Source organism: Schistocerca nitens, chromosome 10, assembly GCF_023898315.1.
Source record: "Schistocerca nitens isolate TAMUIC-IGC-003100 chromosome 10, iqSchNite1.1, whole genome shotgun sequence".
NCBI classification, from domain to species: Eukaryota; Metazoa; Arthropoda; class Insecta; order Orthoptera; family Acrididae; genus Schistocerca; species Schistocerca nitens.
The window spans coordinates 88863296-88886947 of NC_064623.1; the positions used below are offsets into that span (position 1 = coordinate 88863296).

At 37.7% G+C, this 23652-nt stretch overlaps 1 protein-coding gene across 1 annotated transcript; it reads left to right on the forward strand.

Annotated features, from left to right (window-relative positions):
* Window positions 1–19954: 19954 nt before the first annotated feature.
* LOC126210245 (cyclin-dependent kinases regulatory subunit-like) lies at window positions 19955–21107 on the forward strand. The gene is made up of 3 exons (XM_049939434.1): window positions 19955–20128; window positions 20247–20374; window positions 20543–21107. The coding sequence occupies exons 1-3, from the start codon at window positions 20070–20072 to the stop codon at window positions 20635–20637; spliced, it is 282 nt and encodes a 93-aa protein (XP_049795391.1). The 5' UTR covers window positions 19955–20069; the 3' UTR covers window positions 20638–21107.
* The last annotated feature ends 2545 nt before the right edge of the window (window positions 21108–23652 follow it).

Genomic DNA, 23652 nt, shown 5'->3' on the forward strand with positions numbered 1-23652 from the left:
ATTAATATTTAAAGCATAGGATAGCACATTTATTTCTTATCTTTAGTGTATTGCAGCTGATCAGTTTGCTCACGTGGCAATCCATTTCCACTCTATCGGACGCTGAAACCACAGGTAGTCTCTCTCAGACCTACCACTAAAATGCATCAATTAATTATGGATGAGCGTAATGCTAATTTCCTTAAACCTATAGGACACCATGAGCTGCTCTGTCTCATCTAACATAAGGGTACCTATGGTCGCATTCACGCCTCCAACTCATAACCTCAATACGTGTAGGTGTATCCTGTCACACACTACACCAAAATAATGGCCAGCTCCAATCTTATAAATACTTCAGGGACGTGTCCTTCACGTCTCAACCACAAACACTGTTCATTTCTATTACACTGCCTTTCCTTGCTACACAAGGTGAGTTCATCCTTACAACTTATCTGCATATTTTTCATGACACTAAGCACTCTCTCTTACTATTAATTAGTTAGCTCTAATGCATACACTAGGTTTCACTACCACTTCAGATCCTGCTTGTACATGAATTTGTACTTCCTTTCAAATTACTATTATGGGACCATTTCCAATAAACAACACTTGTACTTACAATATTACCAGGGTTCTATACATACTTGTTACTCAATTACATTTTTTTTCTTAATTACGTCATACTTCTCTATTGTTTGTCACTATTAGGTTTGTCACATCAGGTATTTTGTTTCACTAATCGGTGGATAGAATGGTTACAGAACGCATGGCTTGATAGCCATGACAGAAAATTTTCATGTGTTGGGAAGAAGAGATCGATAGGAAAGATGAAGAATGAGTGAGACCTGAAAGGGAAAGAAGATCTCACACAGCTGGGACTGCACAGCTGCCACACTGTGTAGAGGTTACAGAACAACCTCCTCCCTACAGCATTCATTAATTACCTATGAATTTCTTTAGGTCAATCACATTCCTGAGACCTAATAGCTTCTTACTTTTAGGGTACTCTAGCCTATATGCATTGGCATGTGGTTTTCCTATGATCCTGAAAGGTCCTTGGTATATGAACATGAATTTCTTTGTTTCTGCATTTACTTTCTTTGATTTTTCCTTGGTTTTGACAAGGACTAACTGACCTATTTCAAAACTAGTAGGTACAGCTTTTGCGTCATGACGCTTCTTCCTTTCCAACGCTCTTTTTCTCATATTTGCCCTAGCCTTTAGTTTCTTCTCGTCTGTGGATATTTGTGTTAGAATAGGGAATTCTACCATATCTGCAATTACATTGTGCGGTTCTTGGCCAAACATCAATTCGCAAGGTGCAAAACCAGTGGCATCATGTCTTAAGTTGTTAATTACATTCTCAAAATACTTAATGTGCTCTGCCCAACTTGAGTGTTTCCGAGCACAATAAGTTCTGCAAAGCCTATTCAATTCCCTCATAATACGTTCACTCATATTTCCTTGGGGGAAATACGCAGATATTTTCAGATGTTTCACTCCGGCTTTAGCTAGACATTCTTTAAATCTATCAGAAGTAAATTGAGGCCCATTGTCTGACAGCAAATTCTTCGGAACGCCAACGTTCACGAAGAAATCTTTTTCCAACTTTTCAACTAATGTTTTTGCATTTGCTCTTTTAATTGGGTATAGCTTAACATATTTACTGAATCCATCCACAACAACAAAAACATGGGTGCAACCACCTCTCGAAACAGGAAGAGGGTCAAACAAATCACAGGCCAGTAATTCTAGGGTTTCAGTTGGCTCTACTGAATGCATATCTCCTTGTATTCTGGTGTTAGCAGCACGGACTTTCTGGCACACTACACAAGATGCTAGGCGCTTGGCCACCCGGCGGTACATGTTGTCAAACACAACCCTCTCTTGTAATTTTGCAATGCACTTCTTTGCACCGTAGTGACCATACCTCAGGTGTACGTAGTCGATTAGTAAGTCTACATGTTGTGAGGGAAAGCACAGCTTCCACTCAGAAACACCTACCTTTCTCCTTCTAAACAAAATACCTTTATGCAGACAATAGTATTGCGAAACCTTAGGATAGTTCGCATTTCCTAAATAGCTCTTCACTAATTTCAGTTGGTCATCTGCATTCTGTTCGCGTCTCAAGTTCTTAATCATTCTCTTTAATGCACTTTCTTCCTTTACTTCGTGCAATGCAAACATTCGAACTTCATTTAGGTCTGTTGCTGTAATTCCCGCGTCATCACAGAGCTCCGCACTTCTAGATAACCCATCAGCTACCAGATTATCTTTCCCTTGAATATATCTAACCTCAAGGTCAAACTGCTGGAGATACAATGACCATCTTATCAAACGAGAATTCCTCAACTTACAGGTCTTTAAAAAGGTCAACGCCTTATGGTCACTGTAAACTATTATCTTGTGACCTAATAAATACTGCTCAAACTTCTGTACCCCAAATACAATTGCTAATGCTTCCAGTTCTGAGATGCCATAATTTCTCTCTGCTGCCTGTAAAGATCGACTTGCGAAAGCTATAGTCTTGTGCACTTCTTGTTCGTTCTCTATTTCTACTTGGAATATCTCCACAGCTATACCATAGCCACTAGCATCAACAGACATGCAGAATGGTTTTTCAAAATCAGGATGATGTAAAATAGGACTATTAATTAAAGAATGTTTAAGCACCTCAAACGCCTGTTGACATTCTGCTGTCCAAACCCAAGGGGTATTCTTTTTCAGCAGGAGGTGAAGACAGGGAGCATTAAAAGCCTGATCACTAACAAAACGCCTATAGAAGCTGAAAAGACCGAACATCGATCTCAACTGCTTCTTGTTTCTGGGAGCCTCAAATTTTTCAATGACTGCTAGCTTTCCTGGGTCAGGCAGAATATCTTTTCCACTTATCCTATATCCCAAGAAACCTATTTCCTCTTTAACGCACTCTGTCTTTTCAATCTTTAGTTTCATGCCACCTTTCTCAATAGCCTCAAACACTTCCTCTAATAAAGCTATGTGTTCTTCCCAGGTAGGAGTTGCTATTAACAGATCATCTACGTAGACTGTTAGTTTATTACTTAAAGCTGGTCCTAAAACATGGCTCATCACACGTACGAAGGCACAAACAGAGATATTAAGTCCGAAAGGTACCACACGGTATTGGTAACAAACTCCTTCGTACAAGAAAGCTGTGTACTTCCTTGAACTTACCGCCAGTGGCAAATTCCAATATCCACACGTGATGTCCATAGAAGTTAAGAATTTTACTCCCCGGAATTTTTGCAATAACTCGTCCATGTTCTGCGGTCTATCACTTTCCCTAACCACTATTTCGTTCAACCAACGAGCGTCCAAGACCAATCTGACACTCCCGTCTCTTTTTGGTACAACTACAAGAGGATTATTGTACTCACTGACCGCTTTTTCAATTACACCCCACTCCAGCATTCTCTGTATTTCCTTTCGAACTGCCTCCTTCCTAGCTACATGTATTTGGTATGGCTTCCTGAAAAACACTTGGCCGGGTTTCACCTTTAACTGACATTCATAACCTTTGACTATGCCAGGTCGATCTGAAAATACCTTGTGATGCCTTTTCAACACCAGTCTCAGTTCTTCCTTCTGATTGGCAGAAATTTTATCGATTTCTTGCAATTTAGCGTCTATTTTGTCTAAAATAATTACTTCTTCTTCTTCTGTGTTCAGCTTACTGTTACTAAGATTAACACCTTCGTCCCAATACCTCCTATTTTTCAGAACTCGTATAGGCAGCTCCCAAGTTTCATCATCAGTTACTACATGTTTATCACTAAAAGGTACTATAATTACTCCGGTTATTGGCAAGACCATTTTTAACTGGCTTCTTTCAAAGTCAACAACACTCTGATATTTTGACAAGAAATCTATGCCAATTAAAACCTCAATACTGAGATTGTTTACAATTAAACATGGATGATCAATTAAATTACCATTTATGTTAAAGGGCAGTAAAGCTTCTTGCTTTACTGTTTTTGACACCTTGCCAGTAGCACCAATTATTCTTAGTCCTGATACCCTCATTACTGTAAGCTTGTCTTTACCAGGTAATGCATCAAAGAAGGACTGTGATATCGCACTCACCTCACTACCACTGTCTAAGAGACAACGTACATTGATACCCAATATATTCACTATTATTATAGGGTGGCTTATTCTAGGTTGTACAGGTGGTTTTTCAAATTCATCTAATAGCTCCTTTTGGATTCGTCTCCAACTAAAGTGATCGACATCTGTCTTCATTACATTTAGGTCACAGTGTGTAGGGGTTTCCTGAATTACATTTTCCGCTGCCTTTTCCAGTCGGTCTATTAATTTTAAATCGAAACACCGCACGACTTCATTACATTTAGTTTGCTGAACATGACCCAAATTACTGTAGTCTGGGCGATTCTGCGCTTCCAGACCGGGCATAACATTAGTTACAGCTAAACCACTTTCACCATTATCGTCGGTTTCCTTCTCAAGTGACAACTGGTCACAGCTACTGGGTTCATCGACCCTCAACAGCCTACCCTCTACATTCTCACTTATCTCCTGTCCTAAATCTATTAGTACATTATCAACATCCTGCACAGGCACTTTAGATAAGAGCACATCATCTTCATCGTAAATATAAGCATGAATTTCTTCTGCTTCTTCACCTGACAATTCAATATTTTGTAGCTCCTCCCTATCGTTACACTGCTGCGCCTTCTCTTTCTCTTCCCACTTAGAAAGCGTCTCTAACACGGTATCTATCAAATACTGTGAGTGATCTAATATTTCTGTTGTATCCTTAGGTGCTACAGACTCTTCATCTACATGTTCAGTTTGAGTATTCTGATCTGTCTTACCAATTCCCTTAACTACTGGCTTAGGAAAAGTAACCGCCTGGTGAGCGCCAGTGTCCTCATAGACGGGAACTAGTTTTCCTGCCTCGGCCTACTGCTGTTTCCTTTAGTTTCATTATAGTTAGCTGGCATAACATTACTTTCCGTACTGTTGTTTACATGCATATTTCTGTTTGGAACAAAATTATTATCCCTTGGACGCCATTGTTGGTTCTGATAATTATTTCCCCAATTCCTACCTCTCTTAGGATGGCGAACACCTACTGTTCTGATGTTTACATTGCCATTTTGCTCGTTCCTAAAATTACTACTATTATTATTAGCATTTCTGTTATTACGTGCTTGCTCCTCATTTGCAGCAACACGTTCTACACGTTCCAGATATTCAATGAAACGATCCAGATTGTCTCTAGGGGCTGATATAATTCTAGTTTGCCAATACCATGGCAGTTTGGCTTCAAGACCTAGTATAATCATTTCAGGTTCCAGCTTTTCGTCCAAATGTGACAAACGTGAGATCCATGACCTAGCAAACTCTTTAATTGATTCCTTGCCTGCATTGAAGCGTTTTCCACTCCAAAATTCTCTCAATACTTCATTTTGCTTATTGCTAGACCAATACTCATTAATGAAAGCAGTTTTGAACTCCGCTAATGTTTTACACTTTAACATAACATCAGCTGACCAACGCATGGCGTCACCTGCTAAATGGCTTTTAATAAATGAGATTTTCTCTCGTTCAGACCAAGTTGGTGGAATCACATCTTCAAAATCGTTCCAGAAATCTAGCGGGTGGATATTTTTATCTGGATCGAACCGCAAGAACTGCCGACACCCGATAAAAGCGGCGTTTGCAGCTACAACTTGTTGTACACTACCATTACCAGAAGTTACTGAAGCTACTTTACTCTCAAGGTTAGCCATGTTAGTATTAATATTTTCTACTTTCATCTCAACATTATCTACTCTTTGTACAATATGAGTAGTATCAGTTTTGATGGTGTTAAGACAGCAACCAGCCACAAATTTACTTTGAGTTCCTTTATTCAAAGGAAACCGTTACCGGTTTCGAATCGTTGCGATTCATCATCAGACGGTTTACACGCTTTCTTTCTACATTTGGTGTGTTTTTATAGATTAATTGTCCTAAAATATAAATAAAACATAATTACAAACACGCTACACACAGATGGTTGCGTTGCAGATTTTCGTTGCATGTGACTTACGTGAAACGTCGGTTTCGAGTGTTTGTTTCCATAACGTTCATCCAATCGATGTAAATGCATTCGCACTGCATCCTCGTTGTTGCACACGTAATAGTTCTCACTGTACACTTTAGATTTGTCGCTGAGATCATTCCAACCACGCACCACATGTTTTGGTACATACAAAGAGCTTACAAACATATAGGTGTCACAGATGCTATAATATATCGTAACATTAGACGATGATGTCCTATGTTTGGAAAGAATCATATATTCTTTTACAAAACTGTAATGTCTTTTACATTAGTACAGAGAGATTTTTTTTTGTTTTTTGTTTTTTTTTTGCTAATTTAATTGTAAAGGTTTTTATATATATTTAGAACTGTATTGGTAAAATAGTACATTATTTTATTACATTTGGCAGCATGAGAATTATAGTAACATATAAATTTTCCACTTGATCTGCAGATAGGTGTATTAATATTATTTGCTATGGAGGCTGGAAAGTAATTTTTGAAAATTTTTCAGGAAAGGGGTGTTAGCCAACTCTGTTTGTTCGTTAAGGATATAGTCTGGGGTGCTGTTTTTGTGCGTGTGTATTTCTAATTCTTCTAATATATTCATAGTGGCCCCTTTTTCTGTTAGATGTAAAATCTTTAAATTGTCCTCAATGTTTGCTACTGAATGGTTTTCTTCAGCAATATGGGCTGCAAATGCTGATTTGTTCAAGTTACCAAGTCTTAGAGCGTCAATATGTTCTTTATATCTAATTTCAAAACTTCTGCCTGTCTGTCCAATGTAGAATTTTGGGCATGTATCACATTTGAGTTTGTATATTCCTGATTTACGGTAGGGACTCTTGGAGGTGTTTACATCATGGATCACTTTTTGTTGTAATTTATTATTTGTGGAAAAGCTGATTTTGATATTTTTCTTCTTTTTAAATAAGTTTGCTATTTGGTATGAAAGTGGGCCTATGTATGGGAGAGTAGCATATTTAGTGTACAGTGAGAACTATTACGTGTGCAACAACGAGGATGCAGTGCGAATGCATTTACATCGATTGGATGAACGTTATGGAAACAAACACTCGAAACCGACGTTTCACGTAAGTCACATGCAACGAAAATCTGCAACGCAACCATCTGTGTGTAGCGTGTTTGTAATTATGTTTTATTTAAATTTTAGGACAATTAATCTATAAAAACACACCAAATGTAGAAAGAAAGCGTGTAAACCGTCTGATGATGAATCGCAACGATTCGAAACCGGTAACGGTTTCCTTTGAATAAAGGAACTCAAAGTAAATTTGTGGCTGGTTGCTGTCTTAACACCATCAACATTTGTCTTCAAAAACAGCCACGGTCTCCAACATGTCATCATATGACAAAATTGCATTAAGCTTACCTCGCCAGGTAATGAGAAATATACATGCTTTCAAGAAACATAAAATTAACCTAATGAAAACGTCTCTTAACATTAAATTCAACAAAGAGTGTATGTCACTTAAAATAGTCCCAAAATATGTCAAAGTCAAAATTAACTGCAAAACTAAAGCTGCCAGATTTGCTAAGCAAAAATGTGAAAATATATGGCTAAAAACAGAGATTAAAATGCAATACAAGAAAAAAGAACACTTAAACAATGTCATGTACAACTTGCATCTGCAGCTAGGACACAGCCTCTCACCTTTACAATTCTCGCACATCCTACAGCACATAGATGATAAAGTAGACAAAGAACAAAAGATTATCCTATCCAAACACAAAAAGAAAATTGAAGCCTTAAAATCTATGAACAATCCAGAGTTTGATAATAACAAACAGCTAAGCCAACACAATTTTTTTTATAGAGTCATTAATACAACTGACATCCAATTTAGCAGCAGTGAACTCACTTTGTTAAATAAAGGTCTGAAACATAATATTGGAACAAATCTCAATAATCACAGTGTTAAAAACCTCATAGCCTGCACAAAACTTGCTTGTGACACAGCAAAACTAGACACATGTGAGAAAAATGCAGTTGCATACAAGACAAATAAACTGATAATGAAACAACTTCAAACAAATAATACCCGCAAAAACACTGAACTTAAAGATTTGAAAAATATTAACAGCAAGCTGTCTGAAAGTAAAGCACTCATAGTAAAAGCTGACAAAGGAAATTCTTTAATCATAATGCATGAAAGAGAATATGTAGAGAAAACCTTGCAATTTTTCCATAGCAACAATATAACTGAAATAAAGACAGACCCTACAGTGAAATTCCAAACTAAACTCCGAAAGCTACTACAAAACTGTAACTTTTTACTGAACAAATATGAAATACGTAACTGCATAACAATGAATCCCTCGGCACCAAAACTGCGGGCACAGCCAAAGGTTCATAAAGAAAATTGTCCCATTCGCCCAATTGTTAACTCCAGAAACAGCCCTGCATACTTCATAAGCCGTAAATTAAAAGACCTCAATACCAAATACTATACATTTGAAAATAACTACACCATACATAACACACACGAACTCATAAGCTTAATTAAAGACATCCACATCCCACCAACAGCTAAATTAGCATCACTAGACATAGTCAACCTGTACACGAACATCCCTGTAAAAGAGACTATTAATATTATAAGAAACAATCTGCTTAAATATAAGAAAATTAGTGTTGCAGAGATCTGTGAACTCATAGAAATACTTTCACTTATTCTAGAGCATAATTGCTTTAACTTCAACAACAAACTGTACCAACAACATGATGGTTTGGCAATGGGAAGTAGCTTAGCTGGGATATTGGCTGACATTTACATCAACCATATAGAACAAAAATTCTTTTCTGCCAACCAGCACATCTCAAACAAAATAATATACTACAGAAGATATGTTGATGATACAATACTGCTTTTTGATGGTACAAGCAATGAAATAGATACATTAGTAGCAGATCTTAGCAAAATGCACAAAAATATTAAATTCACAGTTGAACATGAAACTAATAAAAGCATTAACTTTCTTGACCTGAAAATTTGCAATAGTAACAATAAACATCAATTCAGTATTTACAGAAAACCTACCACAACAGATGTCAGTATTAGCAACTCATCTTGCCACCCCCGCCAACAAAAAATGGCATATTTCAGAACATTGCTACACCGAATTAAAAAAGTACCAATGAGTGACACAGACCAGCAAAATGAAATCAAGATAATTAAAACAGTTGCTCATAATAATGAATATAAACCCACAATAATAGAAAAACTCCACAAGAAAATGCAGACAAAACCCACAGATCCACCTCACAGCAGTCACTTCAAGCCAAAGCAGTGTGCCACTGAAGCCAAACCTAAATATGCTACTCTCCCATACATAGGCCCACTTTCATACCAAATAGCAAACTTATTTAAAAAGAAGAAAAATATCAAAATCAGCTTTTCCACAAATAATAAATTACAACAAAAAGTGATCCATGATGTAAACACCTCCAAGAGTCCCTACCGTAAATCAGGAATATACAAACTCAAATGTGATACATGCCCAAAATTCTACATTGGACAGAGAGGCAGAAGTTTTGAAATTAGATATAAAGAACATATTGACGCTCTAAGACTTGGTAACTTGAACAAATCAGCATTTGCAGCCCATATTGCTGAAGAAAACCATTCAGTAGCAAACATTGAGGACAATTTAAAGATTTTACATCTAACAGAAAAAGGGGCCACTATGAATATATTAGAAGAATTAGAAATACACACGCACAAAAACAGCACCCCAGACTACATCCTTAACGAACAAACAGAGTTGGCTAACACCCCTTTCCTGAAAAATTTTCAAAAATTACTTTCCAGCCTCCATAGCAAATAATATTAATACACCTATCTGCAGATCAAGTGGAAAATTTATATGTTACTATAATTCTCATGCTGCCAAATGTAATAAAATAATGTACTATTTTACCAATACAGTTCTAAATATATATAAAAACCTTTACAATTAAATTAGCAAAAAAAAAAAAACAAAAAACAAAAAAAAATCTCTCTGTACTAATGTAAAAGACATTACAGTTTTGTAAAAGAATATATGATTCTTTCCAAACATAGGACATCATCGTCTAATGTTACGATATATTATAGCATCTGTGACACCTATATGTTTGTAAGCTCTTTGTATGTACCAAAACATGTGGTGCGTGGTTGGAATGATCTCAGCGACAAATCTAAAGTGTACAGTGAGAACTATTACGTGTGCAACAACGAGGATGCAGTGCGAATGCATTTACATCGATTGGATGAACGTTATGGAAACAAACACTCGAAACCGACGTTTCACGTAAGTCACATGCAACGAAAATCTGCAACGCAACCATCTGTGTGTAGCGTGTTTGTAATTATGTTTTATTTATATTTTAGGACAATTAATCTATAAAAACACACCAAATGTAGAAAGAAAGCGTGTAAACCGTCTGATGATGAATCGCAACGATTCGAAACCGGTAACGGTTTCCTTTGAATAAAGGAACTCAAAGTAAATTTGTGGCTGGTTGCTGTCTTAACACCATCAACATTTGTCTTCAAAAACAGCCACGGTCTCCAACATGTCATCATATGACAAAATTGCAGTATCAGTTTTGATTGCATCTATGTCAGCTTGACATATGTTTACCTTTATATTAACATCTTTAAATCTATCTGAGCACAGTTCAGATTCTGCCTCGATCTTTTCTGTTAACTTGTGCTCCAGCTTCGCATCTTCCATTTGGAAGTCTTTGCGAACCTCAGCAACTTCGGATTTAACTGTTTTATACATCTCAGAAAACTGTTGAGCAACCTTTTTCTTAACATCCTCATGATTGTAATCAATTTTATAATTCAAACTGTCTAGATCCTCTTTCAACTTATTGCAACCAGCCTTGAAGGTATCGTCCATTACCTCCAATCGTTTATTAAAATTTGTTTGGCTGGCCACAATCTCAGACTTTAATTCAGCATTACTGTTTTTGACCTCAGTTATTTCAGACTTTATTTCAGCGTTACTGCCTTTGACCTGTTCACTTATTTCAGACTTTAATTCAGCATTATTGGATTCTAATTTATTGTTCATTGCTTCAAACCGCATATTAAAATTTGTTTGACTGGCGGCTATTGCTTGTAATATAACATTTAGATCAACAGCCCCAGCATCTTTGGGTTGCTCACTAGCTGGCTTTTTATCACACTCAGGTGACGAAAAACTAGCTCCAATACCAGAATCATCAAAACTAAATGAAACTTCAGATTGATCAGTTATATCTAACTTCTCCTTCTTAAACTCTACCATCTCTGATGACTGTTTCATTTTTAATTCATCAGAGAAACTATCATCCAATAAATTTACAATTTCTACTTTCTTCTTTACTACAGGGGTCTCTATTATTGAATCATTGCCCCTTCCCACACTACTGTCAGGAGACAATACTTCATATTTCACTTTAACATTATTACTTTCATGCATGTTTATACTTGAAACGTTGTCTGAATTTACAGTTCCCTCAACAGAAATAGGTTCTAATTTAAGTTTAAACTCAGTTTCTTTTGGCGGTTCCATCGCCGACAGTCTTTTAGTGCAGGTTAGTAAAATTTTTAACAGCTTTTCACTTAACTTAGTTCCTTCTGCACGACGTTGTCGGCGCGGCGTACCAGGATTACTGAGGCGACGTGGCACGTTGAACTGCAGACGGCACTCCGACGGCTGTTGTTTGCGTGGCCCGTAACTACAGGCGCGGCTCCGGCTGCTGCGGCTCCGACTGCGGTGCAGCGAAACTGGCTACGCGCGATGCCGGCAGCACCGCTAGACTCAGTGCCAGCTCCGTCAATCCAGATGCGTTGTTAATCCAATTGCGTCGTCCACATGCACACGTAACACTTTCACTGTTCTATTACTCCGCTGCGTGTCGCATTTCACTCGCGAATCCGAATAGTTAAAAATCACTTTCACTTCAGTATTTCCCGGCCGATGCACCATATGTGGGGCGGCGAGTAAGAAGAAGGGAAAATATGATAGCTGTTTAAATGTTTGAATGTTGTCAGTTTCTGGCTTTTAGAATATTGTTAAAGCTGTCTTTCGCCGTTCTCAACACTAGCTCTCTATTTACGTGTTAGCCCCCAGAAAGCAATTTAACAAAACGTGAAGCTTGTAAAAAGAGTTCCTAGTGCCCACTTCATCTGAGAAGAATTTTATAGCTGCAGCTTATAACTCTGAAGAATTAGGAGATTGTCCGGGATTTCCAATCAAAAACGATTTTCCAAAATAGTTGAGTATATTCTCAAATTCACAAATAAAAAAACCACAAGTATCCCTACAACCTAACTAACAGAGCAGTTCAGAGTCTAATGCGCTGAAGCAACTATAAATGTCCGAATTAAATGTTGAAATGAATGCTCGCCATAATTTGATGAGAGTATTTCATCAAACGCCACGCTAAATAATTGGTAGAATGTCTGTCCCGCGACGGCACGTGAAAATACGACAATACGCACACTGAAGCTAGAAAATGAAAATCACTTGAAATGATTTCATGGTTACGCGCATCTCGAGTAACTGAATACGGCACCCGAGGCGGTTTGTAGCAGTGATACCGACGCAGCGCGACTGCCGACACAGATGGCGTGTCATTCAGCGTCTGGAGAGAACTGGGGCCTTGCTTCCTCGCGCAGCGCTCCTTTATATAAAGCCGCGGTGCGGACGGCTGAGGGAACGCCTGATCAAATCGGCTGTCCCGACTAGCCGCTGGGCTAGTAACGCACCACTTCAAGTTACATAATAAATTATAGCTTCTCTTGCTGATGGCCGAATAAGCTCTTAATTTAAATGTGCATTCAGCACGCAGGTAAGTATTGATAATAAAATTTTGACGTGGCTAACTTAAATATTTTGGGCGAGAGAATTAATTTAATTGCACTGCACGCAGCAGATGAGCTCTGAACTGTCCCTTTTGAGATCCGCTATCGCTATAATTTTATAGGTATTCAAAAGAAACTTCACACATCTTCCTAGTCATAGCGGACCTCCAACCTATTTAAATCTAAACATCCTAGCCTTATTCATTAGCCTACTTATTCTATCTTGCTTCCTTCAATTTTGAGACGAAAACCAGAAAATCATGAATTTCCACTAAAATCTTAATCTGTGAAATCCAAAGTACTGTTTTTATTAAATCATTATGAAAGATGAATTTAAATATAAATTTTTAAGTCTCTAGCTCTTTTCTGTTGCGCCAATTATTTTTACAGAAAAACGCCCAAATTTCGGAAATGGCTTAAGTTATCGAACTGATATTTAACACACATTAATTTATCATTATTCCTGACATGCTATAAAAGTTTTAGGTTATTTGCTTGATTTTTAAAGTATTGCGCAACTTTTATGACGTCAGAGCTAGTTACAACAGACTGGCTGGCACACAATGATGTGAATTTACTACCGCGTGAGTAGGCAGCTTCCCTACAAATGTCATAAACAGTATAATAGAAACACCAGTCAAAAAAGCGGTATATCATGCTTATTTTTTATCTGTTATTAGATATGATATAATTTTTGGGGGATCACAGAAAACAAACTTACAGAGAGTTTTTAGGCTACAGAAAAAAAATCATTAGAGCCTTGGCAGGTGCAGAAGAAAGACAATCGTGAAGACCTCTGTTCAAAGTCCTTGATATTATGACTGTTCCTGGCCTCTATATCTATGAGACAATTAAGTTTTCTAAACAAAACTCACAAATTTTTGACGATAACCTGTTTAAGCATGATTATGAAACAAGAAACGAATATCAGTATAAGTTACCAACTCATAGGCTAAAACTGCTGGAGAAGAAACCTTACTATATGGGTATGAGATAGGAAATAAATTCTGTGAAAAATTTAAAAATTATAAACCAGAAGAATTTGGACACCATTTTAAAAAATACCTAGGAAGTAAATATTATTACACTGTAGAAGAATTTATGACTGACTGTGACAAATAACTGTGCCTGATGTTACATTTTATTCTGTCATGCTAAAAAAAGTAGTTTAAGTTAATACTTATTATTAATTTTAATTTATTTTCAACATGACTATCTTAAATCATTTTGTGTTACTTAAAATTACAAATACCTGCAATCATTTTGTATACTTACAATGAGAAACTAGCCTTAAACTGATGAGTCATCTATATCCCAATCATCTGATTGTATATGTTTATTTATTATTTATTTATTTATTTAACCTGGCAAGATTAGGGCCATCAGGCCATCTCTTACATCTAACCAGGCATTCTACTTATTTTACATTCATATGTTTTTTATTTTACATTCACATGTTTTAGTAGGCATGTTAAACTACATATAGTACGAAAAGTGAAATAAACAATTACAAAGGCACACCTGGAAAAATACATACATATAGAGTTTATATTCGTAGATCAAAAGTACTGTTATAATTAGACATTATAGAATAGACAGATTTTAGATAGGAGTGCTAGTAGCAGGGAGTATAAGGGAGACTGATGGTGAATGGAGGAGAAGAATAGGGACATGATGAAACGTAATAAAGGAAATATAAAGGAAAAGAAGATTGTGTGGCTAATAGAGATAGATGAAGAGGAAGGCATCTCAGGAGCAAGATAGGAGACACTAGAATTGCTATTTGACAAATGAGAAGATTGGCCTTGTACATTAATTTTGTGGAGAACGTTATGAGGATGATAGTAGGAAATACTTCAACTTCTTCTTAAAAGTGGCAGGGGATTGAATTTTGCACAAGGTAAGGGGCAGTTTGTTCCAGAGGTGGACAGCAGCAACTGAGAAGGAGTTTCCAAAAGTTTTTGTTTTGTGAGTGGGCACAGTTAGGATACCAAATAAGAGTGACCTCGTGTTTCGATTATGATGGCATGGCAGGTGTTTAATCTCTGAAGCAAGGTACTGGGGTGCTTGCGCTACGAGGAGTCGGTGAAGTAGACATAGAGTGTGGTAGTCACGCAATTTGTCCAGCCACAGCCACCCTAGCTGGGAGTATGAAGCACTAACATGATCATATCGGCGAATGTTGCAGGTGTAATGCACACAGGCATTCATGACTAGTTCTAGCTGTCTTTTGTTTTCACTACTCATGCCTTGTTGAATTACATCACAATAGTGGAGGTTCGGTAGAACGAGTGCTTGCATGAGCTGGCATTTCAAGTCCTGTGGAAATATGTTCCGAAACTTTTCGAGACCATAGAGCCAAGCAGACGTCTTCCAGAACACTGGGACTGTATTCTCCACCCAGTTGAGATGCTCATCCAAAGTTACACCCAAGTTCTTAACTGTTTTCTGATATGGTATTGGTGTACCGTCGAGCAGAATAGGAGGCAGCCGTTCTCGGAAATCTGAACTTATTCATTTCTGATTGCCTATTAAGATTACTTGCGTCTTTTTTGCATTTAGTTTAAGCCCCGGGTTTTTATCCCATGTCACTACTGAAGACAGATCATCATTCATCTGAGCGATTGCAGTGTTTATATCTTCAGGTCTGACGCTTAGGTAGAGCTGGAGGTCGTCGGCATAGAAATGATATTTATAGGACAGAACCGACGAAATATCGTTGACATATAAAGAAAACAAATGTGGTCCTAAGACTGATCCTTGTGGCACTCCCGAGGAAACATGATTTTTCATTGACGCAGACAATACATTGCTGTCTGTCTTTTAAGTAGCTTTCAAACCATCTCACTGCACTATCTGAGTAATTAAGCTGTTGCATTTTTCTGAGCAATATGTCAAAGTTAACAGTGTCAAAAGCTTTGCTGACGTCCAGTAGCGTCAATATTGTTGCCTTTCGGTTGTCGATGGCATATTTCAGGTCATTAGTTACTTTAATTAGAGCAGTGTTTGTGCTGTGATGTTTACGGAAACCGGATTGAAATTTGTCATACAGGCTGAATTTATGCAGGTGTTCAGTGATTTGATCATCAACAATATATTCCAGTGCTTTGGAAACAACAGGCAGTATGCTAATTGGTCGGTAACCACTAGGCAGTTGCGGGTTTTCGATCTTAGGGATGGGTCGAATTATGCTTCTTTTCCATGCAGTGGGGTGTATTCCATTCACGAGGGAAAAATTAAATATTTCAGTTAAGACAGATACTAAGATATCGGCAACATTCTTAATCATGGTTATACTAATACTGTCATTGCCTATTGGATCAGAAGAGATTCTCATTATTGCTTTTCTTGCTGTATTTATTTTTACATGTTTTAGATGGAAGGTATCGTTGTTAGTTATCCTGTTTGGGGATTCTTGTGGATGGTAATTATCACCGTGTGGGTATTCAGAGGTGCAGAGAAGAATTCATTTAATTCGTTAGCTGACACATGAAAAGTAGTTCCCGATTTTGCCTTTCCGATCCCCAAGCTACGGAGATTCTTCCATAGGATCGTGCGCGTCAGATCGCTGCATACAAGGTAGCGAGCGTGCCTGATTTTAGCATTTCACTCTGTTCTGTAGCTTTCTATATTCTTTGAAACGCTCGGGTTTCGGATCTGCCTTGAAACGCCTGTGGGCAGCATCCCTGTTATTCATCATTTGACGTAATTCATCTGTCGGCCATGGAGCAGCAGATTTTCTTACACAGATTGTGCGTACAGGTGCATGTTTGTCATAGAGGGCAGTGACTTTATCACCAAATTCATTAATTTTGCCGTCGATTGTAGGTTCTCTGATTATTTGATGCCATGTGATTTCTGAGCAATCGGCTGTTAGAGCGTCAAGGAAAATACGTTTCATGTTCCTACAAGTTATGTAACGCGATTTGATCCTTGGGGCTGCACAGAGTAGGCCAGGAATATTACATAATGTACTGAGAGGCCAGGGGCCGATGTTTGACCAACATCTCTTACTTTGTCAGTCTGTTTCGTTGCGATTATGTCTATAAGAGTATGACTGTGCGCCGTATGGTGTGTAGGTTGTAATGGAAGAATGTTCATGCTATTGCAACTAAACAATCTTCTTAGGTTTATTGCGGAGGGAGTGTCTCTTTGCAGGTCTATGTTAAAGTCACCCATTACGATGACATGTTCGTATTGACACTGAAGTGAATGTAATTCCGACTGAAAGGAACTAATTGAGCATATTTTTGGCGGCTTGTACACGACGCCAGGCAAGAACTTCGACATTGTATATTTATTTCAATGAACATGAATTCAGCCTCTTTTTCTTCAGCAGGGTTTGACGTACATAAGACTTTCGCTTTGAGATCTGTTCGTATATACGCGCCGACCGCACCACCTCGCTTTTTTTATCTCTCTGCCCTAAGAAATGTGTACTCTGGGAGATGAATAGCTGCAGAGGATATGTGTGGTTTTAACCACGTTTCAGATAAGAGGATTATGTGGTAGTTTAGAGGCTAAGTTTTTCGTAATGTGCAGGTAAAGACTGGATGTTGCAGTGAGCTACTAAAAGCTCTGACGTGTTCCGCTGAGCAGCCTGGAGTAGGGTGGCAGACTGGTTTGTCCCTTTGCTAGACACTACCTGCCGCGAGGGGCACTGGCCGGTGCTTCCGCCAAGTGACGTAACACAGGGGTGTCCGAGATTTTGCGCGCCCTGTTTGTGACTCCGCGAGTGCCGAAAGAAAGGCGACTGCAAGAGATTTCCTGATGTTGCGGGAGTATAGAAAATGGATTAGTGGTATTCGGTGCAAGGAGAATATAACCAAAATAGTGACGGCTTTGTGTCGCTGTGTATCCTCTGTCGTAAGAGGAGAAATGTAATTAGCGTATTTGAAACAGCTTAGGGTGGAAATAAGGGAAAGGGGAGTGATTTAAGAGGCCGATGCTGTCAGCAGAGAGAAGTAAGCTTAATAACGAATAGATTATCGTAGTAAGCTAGAATTAAATTGAAAATTACGAAAGTAATACTGGAAGTGATTGTCATAGGAAGCTACAATTAGACTGAAATTTGCTAAAGTGATACTGATAGTGATTTTTGTTATGAACAATTTAAACCAAAGAGATGGGTGATTAATGAACTAAAGGAGAGACTAATAATTGCAATGGTACTATTACATAATGTAAGAGAATAACCTGAGAAAATGAAAAAAGTATTAGCAGTAACTAAAATTAAGTAAGCGTTACACCTACAGGTACAAAAAATAGTAAAAAGTTAATACAGTTACAAAAACAATTAGTTGAAGGTACAAATATGGGTATAACTAAAATGTTAATACAATTACAAGACAGTATATCTGAGTATAGGGCTGCTACAATTTGTAAATGGTGTTAAGTTTGCACTTTTGGCTCGAATAGCTTCACTTAATACTATTCACTTCTGTCATGTTTGTGACTGTCTTCTTTCCAGCTGCTGTCTTAATGATTACTCTGCCATCCTGAGTCCACACATTCTGAAGACCGAAATGGGATGTGGCACTGTTTAAAATCTTTAGCCATTCGTGTGTCAGATCTTCCCTTATTGTAAGCCCTGTCCTTGCTAACCTCTTCTTCTGGGTAAAGATCTCTACCCTTTTTCGGTATGATACAAATTTAATTATTATTGGACGAAGTTTGGTAGCACCTGGTAGTTTTCGTCTTACCCGATAGCTCCTGTCAATGTCTGCCTTAGTCACTTCAACGCCTAATTTTTCACGCGAAACCTGTATAAGCAGGCTGTCTGTGTCTTCTTCCTTATTTTCTACTACTCCAAACAGTTGTAGACTATTTCGTCTTTGGTGCTGTTCTAGCATGTCTGTTGCGGCAGATAGTTTTACTTCCAACTCTCGTGCCTTTTTGTCGTATTCAGACACAGACTTTTTTAGTGATGTAATTTCGGTAGAATTGGCCTCAACAGTTTCACGCATTTTGGCCAATTCTGCTGCCGTTACTGGATCTGATATAGTGCCTGCTATCAGATCGAGACTGTCTTTATCGCGAAGCGCAGCGTTTACCTCAGAGCGGACCAGCTCCGCTGTACCGGGAGCCACAGCCACATCTTCCGCCAAGAGCGGGTCCGCCGCACCTGCTGCTTCCCCGCTGCTGGACGCGCTGCTGTTGACTCTTCTGTTTACCATTTTCTCGAAGATATTGGCGGAACATAGAAAAAATAGCACTACTGCACAGAGCACTGTTGTTTACACAATTTCCACTGGTACTAGACAACACTACCTGGGAGAACTAAATTTCGCGATCCGAACTTAACCCGTGTTACACTGCTTCCGCCATCTTCCAGCGTATATGATATCTTATGTGACAATAAAGTTTCTGTTCTATTCAGGAAAGAGAAGTTTTTCCCCCATACGGTATCTTATAATTTCTGTAAAGTCAGATTTTATACATAGAACGCTATTACTCATAATATGTTCCCCTGAGGAACTTCTGACAATTGTTTCACGGAAAATTTTGGATCATCTGACTTATGGGATATCGCTGCTTTCTGCTCCGCGTTTTCTAGGTCTGACTGAAGTACTAATGTGTTATTCCTTTTATACTCAATGCGTATAGCTTTTAGAAGTGATATCTCATGGTCAACAGTGTGGAAAGCCGGAGGTAGTTCAAAGAAACTATGTTTAAAACATTGTCATTCTCGTACGGAGCTTCAAGTACCATTTTTGCAAATATTGTATTTATTATGTGTAGCATTTTTGTTTGTTGCGGAATAGATGTGGTGAACTCAGAGCACCCTCGTCAATTTCCCGACCGTAATATTTACTGCATTCGCTACAGAAAAATGTTAATGAGGGAAAAAATTTCTAAAACGTATGTTCACCCTAGCTTACGCAAGTATATCCATGGAGGTAGATTTTTACCACAGTCTAGACTATGATTTTTACCTCCATGACGTTACCAGAGACATATGGAATGTAAAATCATTGGTTTCCCTTTGTTTGGCTAGCAACTAACATCTCTGTGAACCACGTGATGTACAACGACAAATGAATACTTTGGCGCATCAGTTGTATTGGTTGTATGCTTGTGTGATTTTTTTAAAGTTTTGTTAGTGTAGTTGAGTGTTTTGAATATTAGAGGAGTTAATGAATTTAAAAGAAAATGCCTGTTGAGCAGATTCAATATTCTGAGAAGTATCAAGATCAAAATTACGAATACAGGTGTGTATTATGTTTTATAGTTTCAACAACACCGGACCGGTCTTTAAATGTGTAGATATCTTCATTGGTCTTGTGACATTGTAATAAACACAGTGGTACTTGTTGTGTTTTTCCGTAGGCATGTGATTTTACCAGCAGATATTGCCAAACATGTTCCGAAAACTCATTTGATGACAGAAACAGAGTGGAGGAACCTTGGAGTGCAGCAGAGTCCGGGTTGGGTTCATTATATGTTGCATTCACCAGGTTAGCCATATCTGAATGTTTTATTAAATGTTATGATGAGTTCTATGTAATGAGCATTCTGATGTCCTTTTGCTTCATTTAATGGTGTGGTACTGTCACAAAAATTTTAAGTATCTGTTTAGGAAACACGAAAACGAGATAGTACTGGTAACATATATTGTGTTTCAGAACCACATATTCTTTTGTTCCGAAGACTGAGAACGGACAAGCCTCAGAATACGTCAGAAGCAGCAGAGGGGAATGAACCCCGCGGCGATCAATGAATTTTCGCTTGTAAAATATCGTGCCTGTGATAAAAACAATTCCGTGGAATTTAATGTTGTGATTCCTTTAGTCTTAATTAGTACCTATTCCATTAGTCAAAACGTATTACATATCAAGTGCGAAAATTCCCAGGTAAAACTGATGTGAAAATGTGACCAATTTTTTTCGAAGAGAAAATTGTGCATAAAAGATTAGGAAACGCGGAATTCAGTATTACGTGTTTTGTGTAAATACTGCAAACAGTGACTGAATTTTTTGTCAAGGAGCATTTGTTTTGTAAATAATTTTATATAAGCCCTTCGTATTGGGGATAGTTTTGTGGTAAAGTATATGTATGTTATTTTAAGAAACTGTGTTATAGTTCTGTAGATTGGAGTATGTGCCTTAATATATTAGCCTAATATATTTTTAGAAATGCATGCCAAACAAATAAAACCCAACATTACAAAAGTTTTGACAAAAATATAATGTACTGTTAATACAGATAAATGGAGTTTTGGTATACTGTTTGGATATGGTTTGCTAACTTTACTTATTTTAGAGTCCATAATACAAGCATGAAATTTATCATAATGGATACAATCATAGAATAGCATATGCTGTGACAATTTGGTAAACCCTTCATTCTTTAAAGAATCAAATTGCAAAGTGGCCTATGAAACAGATTTCTGATTACTTTACCAGTAGTTACGTATTTGTTATGAAGCATATAGCAAGAAAAATTGTAGAAAAGGTTTGAAATTATGTTAAAAGTTTGTTGAAAGTCACTAAGTACTCCCATTAGCAAATACTGGGTGAGTAAAATCTGGTTATTAAGTGTTCTGTTTCAAACAAAAGATAGCTTTCCACCCAACTCTATGTTTATCATATTTCCATAACTGTGTCATACAATGATTTAATTTTGGAGCTCCAGTCACAGGTACGTATGTATACTGTCTGCAAAAGGGCATAAAGAAGTCATAAATGAAAGCATTGTGCCGTATGCTGCAATTCTGCTGCATGGACAGTGAAAAAGTAGTAAGTGATTAACTTATTTCCTTTCATTTTTATTTTGTGGGGGTGAGGGATGTCAGCCAGAAAAAGTATTTGTAGAAGTTTGAAATATGTGTAATGTTTGTTGCAAGTCTAAGTGCCCTCATTCTTAAATATGGGGTGTGAATATAGTCTGGCTACTTGCATTTGTTGAGATACTGTGCCCCGGGTCATACATGCAGTTCTAACATTGTATTGTGTTAAAATGAGTAGATATGACAGTATTTTAAATATGGTCAATTATTATAATAAAATAATGAAACTCATAATTTTTGTTGCCTCTGGAAGCCGTTTAACTTACAACTTGCAGCTATTACTGGGTGCCAGAACCAGGTTAGTAATTTAGTAATACAGATGATAGTTTTCAGATTTGTTTAAATATGCCTTGATTTACTACTCAACAATAGGTCTTTGATTTGTGGTTTTTTCTTTGTATATCTATGAAAAATGTTGAAGATATTCATATGACAAGAAGTGGAGGTGACACTGCATTAAATTAGTGGGTATTTGCATGGTGGGAATACTGTCAAATCCAGATCTTCAATGCTCATTTAACAATAAATGCACAGTTACTAATGCTTTGATCCTAAGAACTGAGGACCCATTAATCATATGCCATTTAAGAGGTGATTTTTCTCTCTAATTTTGGTACCAATAATCCCCCCCCCCCCTCCTCATCCCCCAGTTTTGATGCAGAAAACTACAAACGAAAAGTAATAACTCTGGGAGGGGGAAGGGAATGCTATCATTAATCATTTTATTAATGATAGCAATCAGTGTGTTAATAAGTCAACTGCAGTATTTGAAGGAATAGAAAACTTGTACAGAATTCACACACACTGAGGTTAACAAGTTCTGCGAGTGGTAATAAAATGATCAAAAATTAATATTTTTCAAGTGGTGAAATTCACATCTACAAGGTAATGGACAAAGGTGTCCCTGAAACCAACTCGTATCTGTCCATTAACACACTGACTGCCACACACATAGTGATGGATGTTTCACTGCCAGGCCATGGTGGCAGGTGTGAGGATCTGCTGTAGCTTTGTGGCAGTCATCATGTTTAGTCATAACGTGACAATTTGTTCAGTGACTAAGGAAGTTGTTTCTACAGAAAAAGATTAGAACATTAATTCGCCGAACCACAAGTATTGGTGTATGGTGTCTTCCTGTCCTCCCAAGATTCTTTCTATGCAGCCAAAAGTGGCACTTTGATAGGGTGTAAACAGTATTTCATATTAGCAGCGGAACCTTCCTCAGATGGCCCCATAGTTAACAAGAAATATGAACCCATCAAAGTGAAAAGTACTACTACTGTTATGAAAGGACAAAAGTTAAGTCCATTCCTGAAAAAAGGAAATTATTATTTATAAAGACAGCAGAACAATATGCATGTAATGCTTAATTTTAAAAATGAATATATTTCACCCATTTTGAACTGTTGAGAGAATTTATTTGTTCCATTGCATTTCTGTAGTGGCAAATCTCCAGTTGTCATTTTGTAGTCTCCTCAGCTCTATAAAACCAAATATATTCCTCAGGTAAAAAAAAAAGTCCTTCCTGGGTACCTGAACAAGGTTGGAGATTTTAGTGTTTGGGAGAGCATTAGGTTTTCCATGAAATTTTGGTAATGTAATTCAAAATCAGTTACTAGTTTGAAATGAGTGAACAGTCTCTACAGCAACTATGTAATTGCTTTATTAATTCCAATTATGTGTGTTACTGTCCGCCTGCTTAGCTGGGTGGTACCATACTTGCCTCCCATGCAGCAGGACCGGGTTAGCGATATTCTCCAGTCATGGACTGGGTGTTGTGTTGTCATTCTCATCACTGGCACGCAAGTCGACTGAAATAAGAATTGCACTCGGCGGCCGAACTTCCCGGGTTGGGGCCTCCCGGCCAACAATGCCATATGCTCATTTCATTTTTCATTTGTGTTACCCTTTTAGTGATATTAGGTCCTCTGCTTGCTAGGTTCACAT